The sequence below is a fragment of the Bombina bombina genome, chromosome 4 (genome assembly GCF_027579735.1).
Source record: "Bombina bombina isolate aBomBom1 chromosome 4, aBomBom1.pri, whole genome shotgun sequence".
In the NCBI taxonomy this organism is placed as follows: Eukaryota; Metazoa; Chordata; class Amphibia; order Anura; family Bombinatoridae; genus Bombina; species Bombina bombina.
The window spans coordinates 939,337,198-939,359,351 of NC_069502.1; the positions used below are offsets into that span (position 1 = coordinate 939,337,198).

The 22,154-nt window shown below is 42.0% G+C and overlaps 1 protein-coding gene across 1 annotated transcript in view; it reads right to left on the reverse strand.

The window, feature by feature from the left end:
- The window catches only part of RDH13 (retinol dehydrogenase 13), a 115,945-nt gene that overhangs the window by 41,345 nt on the left and 52,446 nt on the right, over nt 1-22,154 (reverse strand). Inside the window, exon 6 of the mRNA XM_053711922.1 lies at nt 21,544-21,645. Within this exon, the coding sequence (XP_053567897.1) occupies nt 21,544-21,645 (102 nt within the window). The remainder of the gene's footprint in view (nt 1-21,543; nt 21,646-22,154) is intronic.

Sequence of the window (22,154 nt, forward strand, 5' to 3'; positions counted from 1 at the left end):
CCTCCAGAACCCAAGGGTCTATAACGTCTCTTCTCTAGGCCTCCCAAAAAGAGATAGTCTGCCCCCTACCTGATCCGAGGACGGATCGAGGGCCGCCCCTTCATGCCGACTTTGACTCGGCGGGCTTCTTGTTCTGCTTGCACTTGTTCCAAGAGTTAGCTGGCTTCCAAAATCCCTTGGATTGTTCAGACTTTCTGGCAGGCTGCTGGTACTGAGACTTGTCCGCACAAAAGGGACGAAAAGTAGACCCCTTAGGTTTAGCCTTCTTATTCTGAGGCAAAAAGGCACCCTTGCCACCAGTGACCGTAGATATGATAGAATCCAGGTCCGGGCCAAACAAAACTTTCCCCTTGAATGGGAGGGAAAGCAAGCAAGACTTGGAAGTCATGTCAGCAGACCACGACTTTAGCCATAGAGCCCTGCATCTAAAACCGAAAACCCTGATGTCTTAGCATTCAGGCGAATAATCTGCATGTTAGAATCACAAATGAACGAATACGCTACCCTTAAGGCCTCGATTCGTTCTAGAATCTTATCGAGGGGAGTCTCCACCTCGACCATTGCTGAAAGAGCGTCACAACAGTAGGTAGCCGCACCAGCCCCGGCAGCGAACGCCGCCGGTTGGAAAACGAACACCGTGAGAATAGTCGTTCTTTTAGCGAGCGTGGAGATAGCACCATCCACCTTAGGAACGGTCCCCCACAGTTCAAGCTGCGTGTCCGGCGCGGGGAAAAAGTAAATTTATGCTTACCTGATAAATTGATTTCTTTTACGATATGACGAGGCCACGGATTTCATCCTTACTTGTGGGATATTAACCTCCTGCTAACAGGAAGTGGCAAAGAGCACCACAGCAGAGCTGTATATATAGCCCCTCCCTTCCCCTCCACCCTCAGTCATTCGGCCGAAGGTATAGGAAGAGAAAAGGAAAGGCTAAAAAAGTGCAGAGGTGAATGAAGTTTACAAAAAATAAAATAAATCTGTCTTAAAATAACAGGGTAGGCCATGGACTTGTCATATCGTAAAATAAATCAATTTATCAGGTAAGCATAAATTTACTTTTCTTTTACAAAGATATGACGAGTCTACGGATTTCATCCTTACTTGTGGGAAACCAATACCAAAGCAATAGGACACGGATGAAAGGGAGGGACAAGACAGGAACCTAAACGGAAGGCACCACTGCTTGAAGAACCTTTCTCCCAAAAATAGCCTCAGAAGAAGCAAAAGTATCAAATTTGAAAAATTTGGAAAATGTATGAAGGGACGACCAAATCGCAGCCTTACAAATCTGTTCAACAGAAGCATCGTTTTTAAAGGCCCATGTGGAAGCCCCAGGGTACTTCGGAATCAATAGCCAACACTCCAAACCAGAGACTACTGTCCAGGAGCAACCAGAGTTACTGCTTGCTGCTCCTCTGCCAGAAGGAAGTGCGCATCTAAACGCGCGAAGACAAGCCCCGCCCCTTATGGCCGAAGTTGGAGTAGGCCCAAACACAACCGCATGGGAAGCGGTTTAACATACAGCTAAGTGGAACACAAAACACATGCTGGATATATGCTGGATATATAATAAAAAACATAATTTATGCTTACCTGATAAATTTATTTCTCTTGTAGTGTATCCAGTCCACGGATCATCCATTACTTATGGGATATTCTCCTTCCCAACAGGAAGTTGCAAGAGGATCACCCACAGCAGAGCTGCTATATAGCTCCTCCCCTCACTGCCATATCCAGTCATTCGCCCGAAACAAGACGAGAAAGGAGAAACCATAGGGTGCAGTGGTGACTGTAGTTTAATTAAAATTTAGACCTGCCTTAAAAGGACAGGGCGGGCCGTGGACTGGATACACTACAAGAGAAATAAATTTATCAGGTAAGCATAAATTATGTTTTCTCTTGTTAAGTGTATCCAGTCCACAGATCATCCATTACTTATGGGATACCAATACCAAAGCTAAAGTACACGGATGATGGGAGGGACAAGACAGGATTAAACGGAAGGAACCACTGCCTGAAGAACCTTTCTCCCAAAAACAGCCTCCGAAGAAGCAAAAGTATCAAATTTGTAAAATTTTGAAAAGGTGTGAAGCGAAGACCAAGTCGCAGCCTTGCAAATCTGTTCAACAGAGGCCTCATTTTTAAAGGCCCAGGTGGAAGCCACAGCTCTAGTAGAATGAGCTGTAATCCTTTCAGGGGGCTGCTGTCCAGCAGTCTCATAGGCTAAGCGAATTATGCTCCGAAGCCAAAAGGAAAGAGAGGTTGCCAAAGCTTTTTGACCTCTCCTCTGTCCAGAGTAAACAACAAACAGGGAAGATGTTTGGCGAAAATCTTTAGTAGCTTGTAAGTAAAACTTCAAGGCATGGACTACGTCCAGATTATGTAAGAGACGTTCCTTCTTTGAAGAAGGATTAGGACACAATGATGGAACAACAATCTCTTGATTGATATTCTTGTTAGAAACCACCTTAGGTAAAAACCCAGGTTTGGTACGAAAAACTACCTTATCTGCATGAAAAATCAGATAAGGAGAATCACACTGTAAGGCAGATAGCTCAGAGACTCTTCGAGCCGAGGAAATAGCCATCAAAAACAGAACTTTCCAAGATAAAAGTTTAATATCAATGGAATGAAGGGGTTCAAACGGAACTCCTTGAAGAACTTTAAGAACCAAGTTTAAGCTCCACGGGGGAGCAACAGTTTTAAACACAGGCTTAATTCTAACCAAAGCCTGACAAAATGCCTGGACGTCTGGAACCTCTGCCAGACGCTTGTGCAAAAAAATAGACAGAGCAGAAATCTGTCCTTTAAAAGAACTAGCTTATAATCCTTTGTCCAAACCCTCTTGGAGAAAGGACAATATCCAAGGAATCCTAACCTTACTCCATGAGTAACTCTTGGATTCACACCAATAAAGATATTTACGCCATATCTTATGGTAGATTTTCCTGGTGACAGGCTTTCGTGCCTGTATTAAGGTATCAATGACTGACTCGGAGAAGCCACGCCTTGATAGAATCAAGCGTTCAATCTCCATGCAGTCAGTCTCAGAAAAATTAGATTTGGATGATTGAAAGGACCTTGTATTAGAAGGTCCTGCCTCAGAGGCAGAGTCCATGGTGGAAAGGATGACATGTCAACTAGGTCTGCATACCAGGTCCTGCGTGGCCACGCAGGCGCTATCAGAATCACCGATGCTCTCTCCTGCTTGATTTTGGCAATCAGTCGAGGGAGCAGAGGAAACGGTGGAAACACATAAGCCAGGTTGAAGAACCAAGGAGCTGCTAGAGCATCTATCAGCGTCGCTCCCGGTCCCTGGATCCGTAACAAGGAAGCTTGGCGTTCTGGCGAGACGCCATGAGATCCAGTTCTGGTTTGCCCCAACGATGGATCAGTTGAGCAAACACCTCCGGATGGAGTTCCCACTCCCCCGGATGAAAAGTCTGACGACTTAGAAAATCCGCCTCCCAGTTCTCTACGCCTGGGATGTGGATCACTTACAGATGACAAGAGTGAGACTCTGCCCAGCGAATTATCTTTGAGACTTCTAACATCGCTAGGGAAGTCCTGGTTCCCCCTTGATGGTTGATGTAAGCCACAGTCGTGATGTTGTCCGACTGAAATCTGATGAACCTCAGAGTTGCTAACTGAGGCCAAGCTAGAAGAGCATTGAATATTGCTCTTAACTCCAGAATATTTATAGGGAGGAGTTCCTCCTCCTGAGTCCATGATCCCTGAGCCTTCAGGGAGTTCCAGACTGCGCCCCAACCTAGAAGGCTGGCATCTGTTGTTACAATTGTCCAATCTGGCCTGCGAAAGGTCATACCCTTGGACAGATGGACCGGAGATAGCCACCAGAGAAGAGAATCTCTGGTCTCTTGATCCAGATTTAGTAGAGGGGACAAATCTGAGTAATCCCCATTCGACTGACTTAGCATGCATAATTGCAGCGGTCTGAGATGCAGGCGCGCAAATGGCACTATGTCCATTGCCGCTACCATTAAGCCGATTACTTCCATGCACTGAGCCACTGACGGACGTGGAATGGAATGAAGGACATGGCAAGCATTTAGAAGTTTTGATAACCTGGACTCTGTCAGGTAAATTTTCATCTCTACAGAATCTATAAGAGTCCCTAGGAAGGTGACTCTTGTGAGTGGAGATAGAGAACTCTTTTCCACGTTCACTTTCCACTCATGCGACCTCAGAAATGCCAGAACTATCTCTGTATGAGACTTGGCAATTTGAAAGCTTGACGCCTGTATCAGGATGTCGTCTAGATACGGAGCCACCGCTATGCCTCGCGGTCTTAGAACCGCCAGAAGTGAGCCCAGAACCTTTGTAAAGATTCTCGGGGCTGTGGCCAACCCGAAGGGAAGAGCTACAAATTGGTAATGCCTGTCTAGAAAGGCAAACCTTAGGAACCGATGATGATCTTTGTGAATCGGTATGTGAAGGTAGGCATCCTTTAAGTCCACTGTGGTCATGTACTGACCCTCTTGGATCATGGGTAGGATGGTCCGAATAGTTTCCATTTTGAATGATGGAACTCTGAGGAATTTGTTTAAGATCTTTAGATCCAAGATTGGTCTGAAGGTTCCCTCTTTCTTGGGAACCACAAACAGATTTGAATAAAACCCCTGTCCCTGTTCCGTCAGCGGAACTGGATGGATCACTCCCATTACTAGGAGGTCTTGCACACAGCTTAGGAATGCCTCTTTCTTTATCTGGTTTGCTGATAACCTTGAAAGATGAAATCTCCCTTGTGGAGGAGAAGCTTTTAAGTCCAGAAGATATCCCTGAGATATAATCTCCAACGCCCAGGGATCCTGAACATCTCTTGCCCACGCCTGGGCGAAGAGAGAAAGTCTGCCCCCCACTAGATCCGTTTCCGGATAGGGGGCCGTTCCTTCATGCTGTCTTGGGGGCAGCAGCAGGTTTTCTGGCCTGCTTGCCCTTGTTCCAGGACTGGTTAGGTTTCCAGGCCTGTCTGGAATGAGCAACAGTTCCCTCTTGTTTTGAAGCGGAGGAAGTTGATGCTGCTCCTGCCTTGAAATTTCGAAAGGCACGAAAATTAGACTGTTTGGCCTTTGATTTGGCCCTGTCCTGAGGAAGGGTATGACCCTTGCCTCCAGTAATGTCAGCAATAATTTCCTTCAAGCCAGGCCCGAATAAGGTCTGCCCCTTGAAAGGAATGTTTAGTAACTTAGACTTTGAAGTCACGTCAGCTGACCAGGATTTAAGCCATAGCGCCCTACACGCCTGGAAGGCGAATCCGGAATTCTTAGCATCAGAAACAAATGAGTTAGCTAGCTTAAGCGTTCTAAGCTTGTCAATAATTTCCTCCAATGGAGCTGTATGGATGGCCTCTTCCAGGGCCTCAAACCAGAAAGCCGCCGCAGCAGTGACAGGCGCAATGCATGCAAGGGGCTGCAAAATAAAACATTGTTGAATAAACATTTTCTTAAGGTAACCCTCTAATTTTTTATCCATTGGATCTGAAAAAGCACAACTGTCCTCAACCGGGATAGTGGTACGCTTTGCCAAAGTAGAAACTGCTCCCTCCACCTTAGGGACCGTCTGCCATAAGTCCCGTGTAGTGGCGTCTATTGGAAACATTTTTCTAAATATAGGAGGTGGGGAAAAGGGCACACCGGGTCTATCCCACTCCTTGCTAATAATTTCAGTAAGCCTTTTAGGTATAGGAAAAACGTCAGTACACACCGGCACCGCATAGTATCTATCCAGCCTACACAATTTCTCTGGAATTGCAACTATGTTACAGTCATTCAGAGCAGCTAATACCTCCCCAAGCAATACACGGAGGTTCTCATGCTTAAATTTAATATTAGAAATCTCTGAATCAGGTTTCCCCGAGTCAGAGATGTCACCCACAGAATGAAGCTCTCCGTCCTCATGTTCTGCATACTGTGACGCAGTATCAGACATGGCTCTTACAGCATTTGCGCGCTCTGTATCTCTCCTAACCCCAGAGCTATCGCGCTTGCTTCTTAATTCAGGCAATCTAGATAATACCTCTGACAGGGTATTATTCATGATTGCAGCCATGTCCTGCAAGGTAATCGCTATGGGCGTCCCTGAGGTAATTGGCGCCATATTAGTGTGCGTCCCCTGAGCGTGAGGCGAAGGGTCTGACACGTGGGAAGAGTTAGTCGGCATAACTTCCCCCTCGACAGAACCCTCTGGTGATAATTCTTTTATAGATAAAGACGGATCTTTACTGTTTAAGGTGAAATCAATACATTTAGTACACATTCTCCTATGGGGCTCCACCATGGCTTTCAAACATAATGAACAAGTAGGTTCCTCTGTATCAGACATGTTTAAACAGACTAGCAATGAGACTAGCAAGCTTGGAAAACACTTAAAACAAGTTTACAAGCAATATAAAAAACTTTACTGCACCTTTAAGAAACACAATTTTGTCCAATTTTGAAATAACAGTGAAAAAAGGCAGTTACACTAACAAAATTTTTACAGTGTATGTAACAAGTTAGCAGAGCATTGCACCCACTTGCAAATGGATGATTAACCCCTTAATACCAAAAACGGAATAAAAAATGACAAAAAACATAATTTATGTAAGAACTTACCTGATAAATTCATTTCTTTCATATTAGCAAGAGTCCATGAGCTAGTGACGTATGGGATATACATTCCTACCAGGAGGGGCAAAGTTTCCCAAACCTTAAAATGCCTATAAATACACCCCTCACCACACCCACAATTCAGTTTAACGAATAGCCAAGAAGTGGGGTGATAAGAAAAAAGTGCGAAAGCATATAAAATAAGGAATTGGAATAATTGTGCTTTATACAAAAAAATCAAAACCACCACAAAAAAGGGCGGGCCTCATGGACTCTTGCTAATATGAAAGAAATGAATTTATCAGGTAAGTTCTTACATAAATTATGTTTTCTTTCATGTAATTAGCAAGAGTCCATGAGCTAGTGACGTATGGGATAATGATTACCCAAGATGTGGATCTTTCCACACAAGAGTCACTAGAGAGGGAAGGATAAAATAAAGACAGCCAATTCCTGCTGAAAATAATCCACACCCAGAATAAAATTTTAATGAAAAAACATAAGCAGAAGATTCAAACTGAAACCACTGCCTGAAGTACGTTTCTACCAAAAACTGCTTCAGAAGAAGAAAACACATCAAAATGGTAGAATTTAGTAAAAGTATGCAAAGAGGACCAAGTTGCTGCTTTGCAAATCTGATCAACCGAAGCTTCATTCCTAAACGCCCAGGAAGTAGAAACTGACCTAGTAGAATGAGCTGTAATCCTTTGAGGCGGAGTGTTACCCGACTCAACATAGGAAAGGAACGAAAATGATTATTAGAACTAAATTTACCTTAGATTTTTAATCCTTTGGTAAAAAAGTTCCCTTCCTTCCAGAAACAGTTGAGATAATAATTTATTACCCTGGAAAGAAAGGGAAAGCAAAGTTGACTTAGAAGACATATCAGCATTCCAAGTTTAATCCATAAAGCTTTTCTAGCTAAAATAGCTAGAGACATATACCTGACATCAACTCTAATGATATCAAAAGATGGTATCACCAATAAAATTATTAGCATGTTATAGAATAATAATAATGCTATAAAATTATGATCTGTTACTTGTTGCGCTAAAGCTTCTAACCAAAAAGTTGAAGCTGCAGCAACATCCGCTAAAAATATAGCAGGTCTAAGAAGATTACCTGAACATAAGTAAGCTTTTCTTAGAAAGGATTCAATTTTCCTATCTAAAGGATCCTTAAATGAAGTACTATCTGCCGTAGGAATAGTAGCACATTTAGCAGGAGTAGAGACAGCCCCATAACCTTAGGGATTTTGTCCCAAAAAACTCTAATCTGTCAGATGGCACAGGATATAATTGCTTAAACGTTTAGAAGGAGTAAAAGAATTACCCAAATTATTCCATTCCCTGGAAATTACTTCAGAAATAGCATCAGGGAGATTAAACACTTCTGGAATAACTACAGGAGATTTAAAAACCTTATTTAAACGTTTAGATTTAGTATCAAGAGGACCAGAATCCTCTATTTCTAATGCAATTAATACTTCTTTAAATAAAGAACGAATAAATTCCATCTTGAACAAATACAAAGATTTATCAGCATCAACCTCTGAGACAGAAACCTCTGAACCAGAAGAACCATTATCAGTATCAGAATGATGATGTTCATTTAAAAATTCATCTGAAAAAAGAGAAGTTTTAAAAGACTTTTATGTAAACTAGAAGGAGAAATAACAGACATAGCCTTCTTAATGGATTTAAAAAATAAAATCTCTTATGTTTATCAGGAACACTCTGAAAATTAGAATTAGATGTTGATGGAACAGCAACAGGTAATGTAACAGTACTAAAGGAAATTTTATCTGCATTAATAAGTTTGTCATGACATGCAATACAAACAACAGCTGGAGAAACAGATACCAAAAATTATAGCAGATACACTTAGCTTGGTAGCTCCAGCACCGGGCAGTGATTTTCCTGAAGTATCTTCTGACTCAGTTGCAACGTGGAACATCTTGCAATATGTAATAGAAAAAACAACATATAAAGCAAAATTGATCAAATTCCTTAAATGACAGTTTCAGGAATGGGAAAAAATGCCAAAGAACAAGCTTCTAGCAACCAGAAGCAATGAAAAATGAGACTTAAATAATGTGGAGACAAAAGCGACGCCCATATTTTTTTAGCGCCAAATAATTTGGCGCCTAAATGCTTTTGGCGCCAAAAATGACGCCACATCCGGAACGCCGACATTTTTGGCGCAAAATAACGTCAAAAAATGACGCAACTTCCGGCGACACGTATGACGCCGGAAACGGAAAAGATTTTTTGCGCCAAAAAAGTCCGCGCCAAGAATGACGCAATAAAATGAAGCATTTTCAGCCCCCGCGAGCCTAACAGCCCACAGGGAAAAAAGAGTCAAATTTTTGAAGGTAAGAAAAAATGATTAATTCAAATGCATTATCCCAAATATGAAACTGACTGTCTGAAAAATAAGGAATGTTGAACATTCTGAGTCAAGGCAAATAAATGTTTGAATACATATATTTAGAACTTTATAAACAAAGTGCCCAACCATAGCTTAGAGTGTCACAGAAAATAAGATTTACTTACCCCAGGACACTCATCTACATGTTTGTAGAAAGCCAAACCAGTACTGAAACGAGAATCAGCAGAGGCAATGGTATATAAATAAGAGTATATCGTCGATCTGAAAAGGGAGGTAAGAGATGAATCTCTACGACCGATAACAGAGAACCTATGAAATAGACCCCGTAGAAGGAGATCACTGCATTCAAATAGGCAATACTCTCCTCACATCCCTCTGACATTCACTACACGCTGAGAGGAAAACCGGGCTCCAACTTGCTGCGGAGCGCATATCAACGTAGAATCTAGCACAAACTTACTTCACAACCTCCATAGGAGGCAAAGTTTGTAAAACTGAATTGTGGGTGTGGTGAGGGGTGTATTTATAGGCATTTTAAGGTTTGGGAAACTTTGCCCCTCCTGGTAGGAATATATAACCCTATACGTCACTAGCTCATGGACTCTTGCTAATTACATGAAAGAAACATTTTTTAAACAGTCACAACAACTGCCACAGCTCTACTGTGGCTTTTTACCTCCCACAATACGACTTTTGAGCCCTTCAGAGAAGCAAAAAAAGCGCTAAAATAGGCCCCTCCCACTCATATTACAACAGTGGAAAGCCTCCAGGAACTGTTTCTAGGCAAAATTCAAGCCAGCCATGTGGAAAAAACTAGGCCCCAATAAGTTTTATCACCAAACATATATAAAAAACGATTAAACATGCCAGCAAACGTTTTAAAATACACTTTTATAAGAGTATGTATCTCTATTAATAAGCCTGATACCAGTCGCTATCACTGCATTTAAGGCTTTACTTACATTACTTCGGTATCAGCAGCATTTTCTAGCAAATTCCATCCCTAGAAAAATATTTTAACTGCACATACCTTATTGCAGGAAAACCTGCACGCTATTCCCCCTCTGAAGTTACCTCACTCCTCAGAATATGTGAGAACAGCAAAGGATCTTAGTTACTTCTGCTAAGATCATAGAAAACGCAGGCAGATTCTTCTTCCAAATACTGCCTGAGATAAACAGTACACTCCGGTACCATTTAAAAATAACAAACTTTTGATTGAAGAAATAAACTAAGTATAAAACACCACAGTCCTCTTACGACCTCCATCTTAGTTGAGAGTTGCAAGAGAATGACTGGATATGGCAGTGAGGGGAGGAGCTATATAGCAGCTCTGCTGTGGGTGATCCTCTTGCAACTTCCTGTTGGGAAGGAGAATATCCCATAAGTAATGGATGATCCGTGGACTGGATACACTTAACAAGAGACAATAACTTAATCGTTTTAACAGCTTATCGATTAAAAGTTCTTATGCCTCTCCCAGAGTGTCATATCATGCCCTTATGTCAGAAATATAAAATAATAAAATAATAACAGGGGACTCTAGTAATATCCTTCTGTGAAACAGGTCTACTGCTTACCCCATTCCCATATAGGGAAATAAATGCCAGTCAGTTCTGATATATCAAGTCTCTTCAGAAATAAAAGGCTGCACATACCTTAATGCTGCTTGTAGCATGAAACTGGTCTACATGTGTTACCTTCAGAAGTCTTGTGGGAACCAGCGTGGATCTTAGTTACAACTGCTAAGATCATTAACCTCAGGGCAGAAATCTTCTTCCATATCCCCCTGAGGAAAATAGTACACACCGGTATTATTTAAAATAAAAAACTTCTTGATTGAAGAAAATAAAACTAGAACCTCACTTTACCTCTTTCTAGTATAACACAGGCAAAGAGAATGACTGAGGGTGGAGTAGAAGGGAGGGGCTATATATACAGCTCTGCTGTGGTGCTCTTTGCCACTTCCAGTTAGCAGGAGGTTAATATCCCACAAGTAAGGATGAAATCTGTGGACTCGTCATATCTTTGTAAAAGAAAGCTTTTTAAAAGAAGAAGAGGGGGAAAAGGACGAACCAAGTTTCTCCCCTTCATTCTTAATAATGTTAGCCATCTTGACTGGAACCGGGAAGGCCTGGGGCACTACCCTGTCCTCATAAACCCTATCCAGTATAGGGATCGAAGGTTCCTCCGGTAGCTTTGGTTCTGGAACCTCAGCAAGCACCTCTTTCAGAAGAAAGCGCAAATGCTCCATCTTAAATTTAAGAGCCGATTTCGACCCAGAAGCGACCATCCTCCGATAATTCGGAGTTGTCCTCCTCAGCGGATAATCTGAGACATCCAGCGGAGTCGAAGACCCCTGAGACGGATAGCAGTGCCATACCTTCCGCTTGCTCTTAGTAGGGCGAGACATCGCATTAATGCCACAGAAACCGCCGTCTGTAACTGATTGGCGAAGTCTGGAGGCCAAAGAGCCCCTCCCGCAGGAGGATTAGTAGTGCCCTGGGGAACTGCTTGTGTAAACTGAGATTGTAGGAAACGCACCTCACGGGGCGGAGAACCCCGTTAAGAGGTGGACGGCTCAGTCGTACTAAATACTTTAATCTTTTTGGATATAGCAATATTATCAAAGCACGTGGAACAGAGTTGCGAAGGTGGCTCGACTGGAACCTCCTCACAATATACACAGTTAATAGGTTTAGATAAACAGGGAGTATCCTCTAACATAGAGTCCTCCATAGCTTACGGCTTTATTATGGACTTGATCTAAAAATAAATGGCACCTTTATATCCCAATGGCCGGGCACTCACCACCTCCTATGACCCAGACTACAAGAAACAGCTTTCGTCTCCTCCGAACACAGGTCGAGAAAGAGGAAGTTACAGAGGCCACACAACCGGTCACATGGAGTGCCATGCAGGACCGCCCCTGCACAAGAGAGAGAGAGGCGCCAAAAAAGCCTGCCTCAATCTCTCATTAATGAACTGACTGTTCCACACTGACAGAGCCTCATAATAAAATCCCCCCCTGTTTAATAACCTCCTTCCGAGGGTATTACCCTAGATTCTATAAAGATAAAGGAGCCACCCTGTCTTCTTGCATTATCAAATATATCATTGAAATGATCTTACCAGAATCAACGCCGTGGAACAGGAACATGGCCCTTCAAGTGTGACAGAGTAGTAGCATCGCTCCTGACATGGACTTGAGAGAAGAAAAGCAGGCAGCGAAACTCATCAACACTATTGCTAATGGAGCTGTTAAAGTGAGTCGGGATTGGTTTGCAGAAAGACTCTCCCTGCAACACTAACATTCACCCATGCTCTCACTGAGAGGCTGACATGACTACTTAAAACTCCAGTCCCATTTCTCTGACAACCTCCTGTGACAAAAGGCAAACAATGACTGGGGGATGAAGGGAGTGGGGGAGGTATTTAAGCCTTTGGCTGGGGTGTCTTTGCCTCCTCCTGGTGGCCAGGTTCTAAATTCCCACAAGTAATGAATGAAGCAATGGACTCTCCTCCCATTAAGATGGAAACTGAAACCTCAGAAACTCTCTTATCTGAGGTAACAAGCTAACAAGAAAAGAACATTCCAAGATAAAAGTTTTTATATCAATGGAATGCACTGGTTCAAATGGAGGACCCTGCAGAACAAAAATAACTAGATTCAAATTCCAGGGCAGAGAAAACAGAATTTATGTTTACCTGATAAATTACTTTCTCCAACGGTGTGTCCGGTCCACGGCGTCATCCTTACTTGTGGGAATATTCTCTTCCCCAACAGGAAATGGCAAAGAGCCCAGCAACGCTGGTCACATGATCCCTCCTAGGCTCCGCCTTCCCCAGTCATTCGACCGACGTAAAGGAGGAATATTTGCATAGGAGAAATCATATGATACCGTGGTGACTGTAGTTAAAGAAAATAAATCATCAGACCTGATTAAAAAACCAGGGCGGGCCGTGGACCGGACACACCGTTGGAGAAAGTAATTTATCAGGTAAACATAAATTCTGTTTTCTCCAACATAGGTGTGTCCGGTCCACGGCGTCATCCTTACTTGTGGGAACCAATACCAAAGCTTTAGGACACGGATGATGGGAGGGAGCAAATCAGGTCACCTAGATGGAAGGCACCACGGTTTGCAAAACCTTTCTCCCAAAAATAGCCTCAGAAGAAGGAAAAGTATCAAATTTGTAAAATTTGGTAAAAGTGTGCAGTGAAGACCAAGTCGCTGCCTTACATATCTGATCAACAGAAGCCTCGTTCTTAAAGGCCCATGTGGAAGCCACGGCCCTAGTGGAATGAGCTGTGATTCTTTCAGGAGGCTGCAGTCCGGCAGTCTCATAAGCCAATCTGATGATGCTTTTAAGCCAAAAAGATAGAGAGGTAGAAGTTGCTTTTTGACCTCTCCTTTTACCAGAATAAACAACAAACAAGGAAGATGTTTGTCTGAAATCCTTTGTAGCATCTAAATAGAATTTTAGAGCACGGACAACGTCCAAATTGTGTAACAAACGTTCCTTCTATGAAACTGGATTCGGACACAAAGAAGGTACAACTATCTCCTGGTTAATATTTTTGTTGGAAACAACCTTCGGAAGAAAACCAGGCTCAGTACGTAAAAACCACCTTATCTGCATGGACCAGATAGGGCGGAGAACACTGCAGAGCAGATAACTCAGAAACTCTTCTAGCGGAAGAAATTGCAACCTAAAACAAAACTTTCCAAGATAATAACTTAATATCTATGGAATGTAAGGGTTCAAACGGAACCCCTTGAAGAACTGAAAGAACTAGATTAAGACTCCAGAGCCTGAACAAACGCTTAAACGTCTGGCACAGCTGCCAGCCTTTTGTGAAGTAAAACAGATAAAGCAGAGATCTGTCCCTTCAGAGAACTCGCAGAAAATCCTTTCTCCAAACCTTCTTGTAGAAAGGAAAGAATCTTAGGAATTTTTATCTTGTTCCATGGGAATCCTTTAGATTCACACCAACAGATATATTTTTTCCATATATTATGGTAAATTTTTCTAGTTACAGGCTTTCTAGCCTGAATAAGAGTATCTATTACAGAATCTGAAAACCCACGCTTTGATAAAATCAAGCGTTCAAACTCCAAGCAGTCAGTTGGAGGAAAACCAGATTCGGATGTTCGAATGGACCCTGAATAAGAAGGTCCTGTCTCAAAGGTAGCTTCCATGGTGGAGCCGATGACACATTCACCAGGTCTGCATACCAAGTCCTGCGTGGCCACACAGGAACTATCAAGGTCACCGAAGCCCTCTCCAGATTGATCCTGGCTACCAGCCTGGGAATGAGAGGAAACGGTGGGAATACATAAGCTAGGTTGAAGATCCAAGGTGCTACTATTGTATCCAATAGAGTCGCCTTGGGATCCCTGGATTTGGACCCGTAACAAGGGACCATGAAGTTCTGACGAGAGGCCATCAGAACCAAGTCTGGAATGCCCCATAATTGAGTTATTTGGGCAAAGATTTCCAGATGGAGTTCCCACTCCCCCGGATGCTCCTCCATCGCCAGGGAACTCCTTGTTACCCCCTGATGGTTGATATATGTAACAGTCGTCATGATGACTGATTGAAACCTTATGAATTTGGCCTTTGCTAGTCTAGGCCAAGCCTTGAGAGCATTGAATATCGCTCTCAGTTCCATTATGTTTATCGGCTGAAGAGAGTCTTCCCGAAACCATAGACCCTGAGTTTTCAGGGGTTCCCAGACCGCGCCCCAGCCCACCAGACTGGCGTCGGTCGTGACAATGACCTATTCTGGTCTGCGGAAGCTCATTCCCTGTGACAGGTTGTCCAGGGTCAGCCACCAACGGAGTGAATCTCTGGTTATTTGATCTACTTGTATCGTCAGAGACAAGACTGTATAATCCCCATTCCACTGTCTGAGCATGCCCAGGTGCAATGGTCTTAGATGAATTCGTTCAAAAGGAACTATGTCCATTGCCGCAACCATCAACCCTATTACTTCCATGGACTGCGCTATGGAAGGAAGAAGAACAGAATGAAGTACCTGACAAGAGCTTAGAAGTTTTGATTTTCTGGCCTCTGTCAGAAAAACCTTCATTTCTAAGGAAACTATTATTGTTCCCAAGAAGGGAACTCTTGTTGACGGGGACAGAGAACTTTTTTCTATGTTCACTTTCCACCTGTGAGATCTGAGAAAGGCTAGGACAATGTCCGTATGAGCCCTTGCTTTTGACAGAGACGACACTTGAATCAGGATGTCGTCCAAGTAAGGTACTACTGCAATGCCCCTTGGTCTTAGCACCGCTAGAAGGGACCCTAGTACCCTTGTGAAAATCCTTGGAGCAGTGGCTAATCCGAATGGAAGTGCCACAGGTAATGCTTGTCCAGAAAGGCGAACCTTAGGAACCGAAAATGTTCCTTGTGGATAGGAATACGTAGGTACGCATCCTTTAAGTCCACCGTGGTCATGAATTGACCTTCCTGGATGGTAGGAAGGATCGTTCGAATGGTTTCCATTTTGAATGATGAAACCCTTAGAAACTTGTTTAGAATCTTGAGATCTAAAATAGGTCTGAATGTTCCCTCTTTTTTGGGAATTATGAACAGGTTGGAGTAAAAACCCATCCCTTGTTCTCCTAATGGAACAGGATGAATCACTCCCATGCTTAACAGGTCTTCTACACAGTGTAAGAATGCCTGTTCGAAGATAATTGAGACCCGTGGAACCTTCCCCTTGGGGGTAGTTCCCTGAATTCCAGGAGATAACCTTGAGAAACTATTTCTAGCGCCCAAGGATCCTGAACATCTCTTGCCCCAGCCTGAGCAAAGAGAGAAAGTCTGCCCCCCACCAGATCCTTCCCAGATCGGGGGCCAACACTTCATGCTGTTTTGGTAGCAGTGGCAGGTGACTTGGCCTGCTTACCCTTGTTCCAGCCTTGCATCGGCCTCCAGGCTGGCTTGGTTTGAGAAGTATTACCCTCTTGCTTAGAGGGTGTAGAATTTGAGGCTGGTCCGTTTCTGCGAAAGGGACGAAAATTTGGCTTCTTTTTAGCCTTAAAAGACCTATCCAGAGGAAGGGCGTGGCCCTTTCCCCCAGTGATGTCTGAAATAATCTCTTTCAAGTCAGGGCCAAACAGTGTTTTACCCTTGAAAGGGATGTTAAGCAAAAGCGCTCTGCGCGCCACGATAGCAAACCCTGAATTATTCGCCGCTAATCTAGCTAATTGCAAAGCGGCATCTAAAATAAAAAAGAGTTAGCCAATTTAAGAGCTTGAACTCTGTCCAAAACCTCCTCGTACGAAGATTCTTTATTGAGCGACTTTTCTAGTTCTTCGAACACGCAGCTGTAGTGACAGGAACAATGCATGAAATTGGTTGTAGAAGGTAACCTTGCTGAACAAACATCTTTTTAAGCAAACCCTCTAACCTTTAATCCATAGGATCTTGAAAGCACAACTATCTTCTATAGGAATAGAAGTGCGTTTGTTTAGAGTAGAAACCGCCCCCTCGACCTTGGGGACTGTATGCTATAAGTCCTTTCTGGGGTCGACTATAGGAACTAATTTCTTAAATATAGGGGGAGGACAAAAAGGTATTCCGGGCCTTTCCCACTCCTTATTTACTATGTCCGCCACCCGCTTGGGTATAGGAAAAACATCGGGGGGCACCGGAACCTCTAGGAACTTGTCCATCTTACCTAATTTCTCTGGAATGACCAAATTGTCACAATCATCCAGAGTAGATAATACCTCCTTAAGTAGTGCGTGGAGATGTTGAAATTTAAATTTAAAAGTTACAATATCAGGTTCTGCTTGTTGAGAAATTTTCCCTGAATCTGAAATTTCTCCCTCAGACAAAACCTCCCTCCTGGCCCCTTCAGATAGGTGTGAGGGTATGTCAGAACAGATATCATCAGCGTCCTCTTGCTCTTCAGTGTTTAAAACAGAGCAATCACGCTTTCTCTGATAAGTAGGCATTTTGGAAAAAAAAGCATGCAATAGAATTATCCATTACAGCCATTAATTGTTGTATGGTAATAAGTATTGGCGCACTAGATGTACTAGGGGCCTCTTGTGTGGGCAAAACTGGTGTAGACACAGAAGGGGATGATGCAGTACCATGCTTACTCCCCTCATTAAATGAATCATCTTGGGCAATATCATATCTATGGCATTATTATCCCTACTTTGTTTGGACATTATGACACAAATATATCACATATATTTAAATGGGGAGACACATTGGCTTTCATACATATAGAACATCGTTATCTGATGGTTCAGACATGTTAAACAGGCTTAAACTTGTTAACAAAGCACAAAAAACGTTTTACAATAAAACCGTTACTGTCCCTTTAAATTTCAAACTGAACACACTTTATTACTGAATATGTGAAAAAGTATGAAGGAATTGTTCAAATTTCACCAAAATTTCACCACAGTAACTTAAAGCCTTAAAAGTATTGCACACCAAATTTGAAAGCTTTAACCCTTAAAATAACGGAACCGGAGCCGTTTTTACATTTAACCCCTATACAGTCCCAGGTATCTGCTTTGCTGAGACCCAACCAAGCCCAGAGGGGAATACGATACCAAATGATGCCTTCTATAAGCTTTTTCAGTGGTTCTTAGCTCCTCACACATGCATCTGCATGCCATGCTTTCCAAAAACAACTGCGCATTAGAGGCGCGAAAATGAGGCTCTGTCTATGACTAGAAAAGGCCCCCAGTGAAAAAGGTGTCCAATACAGTGCCTGCCGTTTTTATTAAAACAATCCCCAAGATTTAACAACTATTAAAAGTAATAATCTGCCAAATATACTTAGTAAAGTAATCGTTTTAGCCCAGAAAAATGTCTACCAGTTTTTTAAGCCCTAATGAAGCCCTTTATTCTTTTACTTAAACTAAGAAAATGGCTTACCGGTTCCCATAGGGAAAATGACAGCTTCCAGCATTACCGAGTCTTGTTAGAAATGTGTCATACCTCAAGCAGCAAAAGTCTGCTCACTGTTTCCCCCAACTGAAGTTAATTCCTCTCAACAGTCCTGTGTGGAAACAGCCATCGATTTTAGTAACGGTTGCTAAAATCATTTTCCTCTTACAAACAGAAATCTTCATCTCTTTCCTGTTTCAGAGTAAATAGTACATACCAGCACTATTTTAAAATAACAAACTCTTGATTGAAGAATAAAAACTACATTTAAACACCAAAAAACTCTAAGCCATCTCCGTGGAGATGTTGCCTGTACAACGGCAAAGAGAATGACTGGGGAAGGCGGAGCCTAGGAGGGATCATGTGACCAGCTTTGCTGGGCTCTTTGCCATTTCCTGTTGGGGAAGAGAATATTCCCACAAGTAAGGATGACGCCGTGGACCGGACACACCTATGTTGGACAAATAGGTCTCACAACTGGCCTAATTCTTACTAGCACCTGGACAAATGTCTGAACATCAGGAAGTTTATCTAACTTTCTATGAAAGAGAACAGATCAAGCAGAGAATGGATGTTTAAGGGAGCTAGTGGACAACCCCCGTCAAGGCCATCTTGTAAAAAGTTAAGAATTTGAGGAATCCTAAAGGAACACCAAGAAGAACCTTTGGAAGAGCTCCATTTAAATGATGCCCTCCAAATCTTGTGATAAATGTTTTGGGTAACAGGCTTCTGGCTTGAATGAGTGTTAATAACAATCAGAGAAACCTCTGTTTTAAAACTAGGCGTTCAACCTCCCTGCCATTTAACTTAGAGATTTGTGATCCTGATGAAAAACAGAGGATCTTGTCTTAGAGGAAGAAGCCATGGAGGAGATGAGGAGATCTGCACTAGATGTGCATACCATGTTCTGCGGGGCCAAGTTGGACCTATCAAAAAATGCTATAGAGAGCCCTCTACACTAGCCAATTTACACCCCTTACACCTGCAAAGTACCTAAAGGGTAAGCTAATACCTAGGCCCTATAATGCATTGAATGACAAAATGCCCCCAAGTGCAGCTCCTGAGTGGCTACTCAACCCCCTCTAGTGACAGGATCCCCATTTGATAGATCTTTGAAGAAAAAAGCTGAAAGATGCTTAAGACTTTTCCTCCCCAACTGCAGCTTTGGAGAGAGGAGAAAAAGACCAGGAAGCTGAGGGGGTGGGGCTACCAACTGGAACAGTGATGGTCCCTCAGAGAGGAAAAAATGTAAAAAATAAGTTTTAACTATTAAAGTGTAAAACATGCCCCAAAAACACTTCTAGCCTGCACAGAGCAATCTACTGTTCTCTTAAAGGACCATACACCTATTTTCTAAAAAATAAGAGGGTCCCAGGGCGGCCAAAAGATCCAAAAAGGGTGTCAGTGGTCTAAGAGTGCCCCTTGGGTGATGTAGGACAGTTAATTTACTGTTTTAAGCAAAAAAAGTGTGTCAGTGGGAGAGCAGGCTAAGTCCCCTGGGTATGATGTAACTGTGTCAGAGTATCTTCTAATAGCCTATGGGCTGTGTCTATGCTGTGGTAAGTGGTTTACCTGAAGTTGCACCCTTCCACTGGCTTATCAGTCACCAAACTGCAGTAGTATCCAGTAGGGAGCCCATCCAGGGCTTATACAAGTATAGCAAAGGATATATGAGGAAATACTGTTATCCCACAGGGGGAGGCTGAGGGACGAGTCCCTGTAACGCCTAAGGGTAGTTATGACTGGAATACCATAGGGAGATGCTGCACACATAACAGTGTATTCCTTTATCCCTGTATCATTCAGCTTGGTGGAACCTCTTCTGTCTTCTTTGTGAATATGTTCCAGGGATTAGGGTCTTACATTAGTCTAAGCAAGTTGCTGTAACACCTCTATTCTCAACCTTCTCCTGGAGGCCAAGAACAAAACTAGGGGGCGATAGGAGGTCTTGTGTGGGTTCTTGGCCTCCTCTCAGTGGAAGGAATTATATCCCACATCTATGGACTATCATCATTATAAAAAAAAAAATGCTTTAAAAGAATTAGATGGAAGGTAAACAATAAGTCTGTTAACTTTTTCTTTAAAGGGACAGTCAATGTTACCTAAAAGTTTTCAGCATGAATAACGCTCTTTTGCTTTGTAATTGTTACATAAAACTGATATTTTACATATAAATATTGATTTAAATTACACTCCAGCTGCCCCCCGGAGGCTATTTGGTTTGATTTAAATTTGAAGTGAGCGGGTCTGCCTAGCTGAATACAACTGCCCACTTCAAAATATTTATTCTCTGTGTGCTCAACAGAGACGGAGCTACCGTCTGACGACAGAATCAATGAAGCTACCACACGTTTGTATCCTGTATGCGTTAACACGCGTATACTCAAAGTTTGGGGTGAGCGGTCATCATACAAACTATTTAGTTAATGCAAACTGTTCAACAAGTTGTATTTTGTATACTAATATGTTGCTTGCCAATGTGTGCGAGTCCAATGTACAGTAAACCTTAATTTTATTCTCTTTTTGAAATAAAGAAAGAATAAAAATACATTTTAATTCAGCTTTACAAAGGCAATATAAAAATGATGTCCCTGTAATGAATTATCACTTACAAAACATTCTATATTAGTTTAAAAAAAAAAAGTTTGAATAAAATTTAAGAGCTGTGAATCTCATTTGTCTATGTCTCTGCTATGTGAATCTTAAAGGGACAAGGAAATCAACTTTCATGGTTCAGATAGAGCATGTCATTTTGAGAGACTTTTCAATTTACTTTTATTTTCAAATATACTTTGTCCTCTTGGTATCCTTGTTGAAAACCATACCTAGGTATGCTCAATAGCAGCAATTCACTACTGGAAGCTAACTGCTGATTGATAAACCTCACCAAAAGTGTTCGGTTAGGTCCCAGCAGAGCATTGCTGCTTTGGAGCTGACTTTGACTGTGTATTTAACCCCTTTGCATAATTTAATGCATAGTTATATGCAAACTAAAGTGAAATAATAAAATGCTCTAACATCTTTTTGTACTTTTAGGTCCCTTTAAACAAATTAACATAAAGCATGTGGTTAAAGGGACAGTCTACACCAGAATTGTTATTGTTTACATAGATAGATAATCCCTTTATTACCCATTTCCCAGTTTTGCATAACCAACACAGTTATAATAATATACTTTTAACCTCTGTGATTATCTTGTATCTAAGCCTCTGCAAACTGCCCCTTTATTGTAGTTCTTTTGACAGACTTGCAGTTTAGCCAATCAGTGCCTGCTCCCAGATAACTTCACGTGCACGAGCACAGTGTTATCTATATGAAATATGTGAACCCTCTAGTGGTGAAAAACTGTTAAAATGCATTCTGAAAAGAGGTGGCCTTCAAGGTCTAAGAAATTAGCATATGAACCTCCTAGGTTAAGCTTTCAACTAAGAATACCAAAAGAACAAAGCAAAATTGGTGATAAAAATAAATTGGAAAATTGTTTAAAATGACATGCTCTATCTGAATCATGAAAGTTTATTTTGGCCTAGACTGTCCCTTTAACTGCTTTGCATTGATTGTAAAATGGGTCACTCCTGTTACAAAAATATGGTCATTTAGTTTGACTTACCTAGCACTGCACTAGAGAATGCAGACTGATGCATTCCTGTGTGTCTACCCAATTCTGTATCGGCAACACCAGGATGCAGAGAGTTGGCTGTGACTCCAGTACCTGTGTATTAAAATATATATGAATATATCAGAAAAGACATGCAGGCAAATAAAACAAATGTAAGACAAAGCTACAGGGTAGAGTTCTGTTAAAAAAAAAAAAAAAAAAAAACTATAAAAGAATTACATGGAAAAATCTCACTTTTTTGTTTAATTCTGTAGTTAAAGGGAAACAATGGTCAAAAGTGAAATGTGGCATTTCTAAAATAGATTTATATTAGTAAAATGCGCATAGTAAAAAGTTACACATGCTGCAGGGTGTGCAGGGAGGAACATGAATTGCACTCCTGGACAGCACACAAATAGGGATCCTGGACAGCACTATTCATGTTCCTCCCTGCAACATGTGTAACTCATAAGTGTGCAGGAAAACATGGTCGAGGTGGCAACCCTAAGTATAGGGCATGTATAGCAAAAATGTTTCTATGCAAAATTGAAATGCACATTTCAGTTTTGACCATTGTGTCCCTTTAAAACGGACATAAAAGAAAACTAAATGTTCATGACTCA